This window comes from Danio rerio, chromosome 12 (genome assembly GCF_049306965.1).
Source record: "Danio rerio strain Tuebingen ecotype United States chromosome 12, GRCz12tu, whole genome shotgun sequence".
Classification (NCBI taxonomy): domain Eukaryota; kingdom Metazoa; phylum Chordata; class Actinopteri; order Cypriniformes; family Danionidae; genus Danio; species Danio rerio.
The window spans coordinates 447,501-452,687 of NC_133187.1; the positions used below are offsets into that span (position 1 = coordinate 447,501).

Here is a 5,187-nt window from a genome sequence, read left to right on the forward strand (position 1 = left end):
CCAGACATCTCCAGATGCTCCAGAACTGAAGATGTAGAGAATGAAACAGGTTCTGTCTCCTCTTCATCAGGCCCGTAGAGCTCTGGCTGACCGGCAGAAGGATCTGGAGTCCAAAACTCAGCAGATGGAGATTAAAGTCAACAGTAAGACGGAGGAGGACATCAAGAAAGCGCGACGGAAATCCACACAGGCGGGTGAGTGGATCAGCAGTGACGCATCATATACTGACATTCACCATGAGACAAACACCAGGCTGATTCAAAATGCTGGAAAATCTCTGGGATCATAATTGACTGGAATCCCACATGAACAACCACGAGAGTCATTCATTTATACTAGTGTTTTTGAGCAAAACACTACAGAATACACAAGATCTCACTCGTATAGTTTTAAATGGGGAAAAGTGAAATGGCCACTCTAGTGAAGAAAGCCCCGCCTACTAGTAAAGGAGCCAATCATCAATCACTATAGACTAATGTTCTCAGGAGGAGGGGCTCAGACCAGACGTGTGTACTTTACCACCGTGTCTGTGGCCATGCGCATGTGCAGCTTCGGCAGCTTGATCGCACTCATCGTTTTCTGTAGTTCAAACACTTAGCAACTAAATTTGAGACACTGTTGTTGTTCAATTTCATTGATGTTTCCAGATTTTAAATGTAATCTTAAGCTTGGCTAACAGCTTTGGAGAATTATACGTTTCTCCATTCAGACAGAATGCCTGAGTGTACTGGCCGAGAGGCGTTTTACAGATGTTCGCCGAGTGAAATGACTTGCCTCAAAGAGACTTTGGCTATAGTAAAGTACTTCAATCGTTCTGTTCTGGTGATTCTACAGTTGCTATGGTAACACAACAACTATAGTAATTGATTGTTGTGGTGATTCTGTGATTCTACAGTTGCTATGGTGACAGCTACTAAAGTAATTGATCTGTTGTGGTGATTCTCTTGTTGCTATGGTAACACAACACGTATAGTAATTGATCTGTTGTGGGGATTCCACAGTTACTATGGTGACAAAACAACCATTATAATTTATTTGCTGTGCTGATTCCACAGTTGCTATGGTAACTCAACAACTATAGTAATTGCTCTGCTGTGATGATTCTATAGTTGCTACGATAACACAACAGCTATAGAAATTCATCTGTGGTGATTCTACAGTTGCTATGGTAACACAACAACTATAGTAATTAATTAAATAATTTTTTTGTGGTAATTCTATCGTAATTAATTTGCTGTGGTAATTACAAAGATGCCATGGTAAGGCAACTATAGAACTTGATCTGTTGTGGTGATTCTACAGTTGCTATGGTAACACATCAATATTAATATAAACAAATGACTCAATACTGTCATTTCTGTGATTGTTTTACAACTTCTGATTCATTTGTCAATGGGGAAATAATGAGGAATCGTAAACAGCAGTAAACAGTCAAACTACTCACAAACAACTGTGTTTATGACAGTGCATGGAAATGAAAATCTATAATAGAATATCAGACTGCAGCATCAATCAGCATAACAGCTCATTTTACAGCTGAAAATAAGGTTCCAATGAGCGTGCGTAATCTTACATGAAAGAATAATGTCAACAGGATATATTACATGGGGATACATTACTATAGTAAAAGCTAGAGTATACTACAGTGTTTATTATAGCTTATCACGTCACTATAGTTAATACTACTACAGTATGCTGGAGCATTCATTACCAGTGTTGTAAATGTTATAACATATACTTTACTATGGTATAGTTCAGAAACACTGCAGTATTTACTGTAAATGACTATAGAATGAGGGATAAGAGTTTACAGTGGAGCAGGCTGTAATGTCAGTCCCAGATGAATGCTGCTGTTTGGCTCCCTCTAGTGTTACACTGTGGTTATTAAATGTTAATAAAGAGCAGAAGTTACACACACACACACTTACACTGCTGAACAACATGCGTGTAAAAACCAGTGCAGAACAAAACATATCAGTGCAGTAAAATCACTGATGCGGGAACTACATCGCCTTGAAAAGCTTGTGTGTGTGTGTCTGCAGGTGATGATCTGATGAGGTGTGTCGACCTGTACAATCAGTGCCAGTCCAAGTGGTTTGAGGAGATGGTGACCAGCAGTCTGGTAAAACACAAACACAAACACACACACACTGCATTTCACACTCATATGCTCATAAACACCCGTTCTTATATCATATATTAAACATAAATATCCTGACATGTGCTGTACATATACAAACACTCACTCCCATTCATACATTCACTCACACACACCAAACATATTCACACAGAGAGAGAAGCCACTTCCTCTTTAACAGGCATTTAGATCAAAGATTGACTGGCCTATAATATCTGTGTGTGTCTGCAGGAGCTGGAGCGTCTGGAGATGGAGCGAGTGGAGATGATCAGACAGCATCTGTGTCAATATACAACACTACGACACGAAACAGACATGTTCAACCAAAGCGTGAGTTCAGCTGCATTCACACTCATCACTGGGCTTTAATTCAGATTATCTGTCAATAAACAACACTAGAACACCAGACAGACACCATCAGCCATATTGACACTCATTACTGGTCGTTCTAGACTAGTGTTTGCACAGCAGATGGCGATCTAGGCTAGTTTATAATAGGGCTCAGAATCAGAGAAGGTCTCAGAATTGAGTCATGATTTCTCCATCTGATTTCTCAGATCATAAATGCATGTTTCAGGGCACAGTTGATCCTGCATGTGGTTTTCTGTATGTATTGTGTGCTATTGTAATGCGCTGCTGTTCATGTTCAGACAATAGAGCCGGTGGACAAACTGCTGCGCTGCGTGGATCCGGCCAGAGACAGAGAATTATGGGTAAAAGAACACAAGACTGGCGAGGTCAGACCAGTGGACATGGAGATCTGAGACACACAAACACAAACTAAACCAATGCACATGTCAAGACTGAGGAACTAACGACACGACGCACCAACTGAACTTCCACTGAGAGGAAATGAAGAGACTGTGCGGATATCAGAGGATTAAAGCCATGCACTGATCTGAAAACAGTGTTCAACAGGACGTCACTCATCTGAAAAACAGTACTAATGTAGAAATGCTGCTCTTACATTCAAATAGTGCAACCTCTTTCAATTCTGCAATGCCAAAATGCCTTTCCCACATAGAGGTTTTGTGTTGCAGCTGAAACCTCTAATTCCTAAATGTATTTATCAATTATTCATTTATAGTAAATATGCTAATCTGTCGTTGAACCATGCTGTAGTAACGTGTATTATACTGTACATATAAACATCTATGTTAATGAATGCTACAGCCTACTGAAATTATTAACTATAGTGAACTGGTAAATTGTAGAAAATACTGTAGTATACTTGTAGGATACACAGTAAACTGTGGTGTATTCATATTGCAACACCCAATAGTTGCAGAAAATCGGTAGAATCACCACAACAGATCAATTACTACAGTTGCTGTGTTACCATAGCAACTGTAGAATCACCACAACAGATCAATTACTATAGAAGTTGTTACCATAGCAACTGCAGAATCTTTAGAATAGTTCAAAAACACTATAGTATTTTCTATAAATTTGTACAGTATTTTTTCTTACATAGAGGTTTTGTGTTGAAATATTTAAAAATGCAAGGTGTTTTCTTCTTATCAAGCATTGAATATTTTTTTAAGTAGAAATGAGCAAAATAATCGAGAGTTTCTAGCTTGAAAATAATATTATTTGGCTCACCTCACTGCTTGTTTTAAGAAATCTTCTTATTATTATTTTTTCTCCTATCTAGAAAGTGCTCTTTTAGACATTTGGACTAGAAACAAGACAACACCTCATATGTGAAAGGCATTTTGTTTGCAGTGTGTACTAATCAATGCATCACTTTCCATAACGCTGATATGAATTGAATATTTACCCAACATAACATGTTGGACTCTTTGGACATTACAAAGAGTGCAGTTTCTCAGCGAGATGGACATGGAAAATAAAATTAATCATATTTGTCCTGCTGTCCTTTGGACTGGATATGAGAAAATCAGATGAAGATAACAATATACATCATATTGTCAAATATTTTCAGAACTATTAATAGTTCATATATATATATATATATATTGATCACATGGGATTTTTCTCACCATATTTAAAACTTTCTGAATAAATGTTTGATAAAGAATGTAGAAATATGAAATAAACATTAATGTGATATAATTATGATTACATAAAATATTGCTAAATAAAAAGCTGAATGTAAACACTGTATTATCTCTGCATTCAGTAATTCCGTCTGCAGATTTTGCTCTAATGATGGACTAATATTACTGTAAACAGTGTACTTTGCAAGGCCATAAAATTAACTATGTATGAAATAATACTATTTGTTGTCATATTGCACAGCTCTAATATCAATAGTTTAATTAAAGAGCAATAATGTTGCTGGTAATGTTTGCAAAATATGAGCAAATCCTAAACATATCTATATTTATTAGTCCAGAAACAGAAATGATCTGTTGATTCACAATACCGTGATGGACTCAGGCTTTACATCACTCTCATACCCAAAAAGACAAATATACACAGGCACATGTGAAGACGCTTTACTTTACTTTGGTTTTCTGTCAGGATGTTTGAATGCATAAATATACAGACGTCTCCAACTGTCATTAATACTGTTTCCCTCTACTGTAGAACGAGATGTATATAGTGATGGAGCTACAGATAATATATTGAATGATTCTGCATAATGCTTATTTTTATACCCAATCAATTAACAGCTTTTCTAAAATGACTGTCGAGATGTTCCAGCTGGATTGACTATGTTTCTGAAGATGCACTAATAAAAGCATGCCTGTGAATTACCCATGGATATCACACTGTTTGATGTCTATACTGTTTTTTTGAACCATACTAAAGTAAAGTGTGTTATAATCTTTTGCTGTAATATATACTGCAGTACACTTTAGATTTACTTCAGTAAACTGTGGTGTGTTATAGTACAATGTACCCTATAGTTGTGGAAAACTAAAGTATTGGTTCAGTTGTGTTACCATAGCAACTGTAGAATCACAGCAACAGATCAGTTACTATAGTGTTTGTGTCACCATAGCAACTGTAGAATCACCACAACAGATCAATTACTATAGTTGTTGTGTTACCATAGCAACTGTTTAATCACCACAACAGAT

The 5,187-nt window shown here is 36.9% G+C and overlaps 1 protein-coding gene across 4 annotated transcripts in view; it reads left to right on the forward strand.

Moving 5' to 3' along the window:
• Positions 1–4,860, forward strand: part of gas7b (growth arrest-specific 7b) — a 25,378-nt gene extending 20,518 nt beyond the window's left edge. For all 4 annotated transcript variants that reach the window (XM_073917970.1, XM_073917972.1, XM_073917969.1 and 1 more), the window contains 4 exons: positions 71–194; positions 2,043–2,122; positions 2,369–2,467; positions 2,788–4,860. In XM_073917970.1, the coding sequence (XP_073774071.1) occupies positions 71–194; positions 2,043–2,122; positions 2,369–2,467; positions 2,788–2,901 (417 nt within the window). In that variant the 3' untranslated portion in view covers positions 2,902–4,860. The remainder of the gene's footprint in view (positions 1–70; positions 195–2,042; positions 2,123–2,368; positions 2,468–2,787) is intronic.
• Positions 4,861–5,187: the final 327 nt, after the last annotated feature.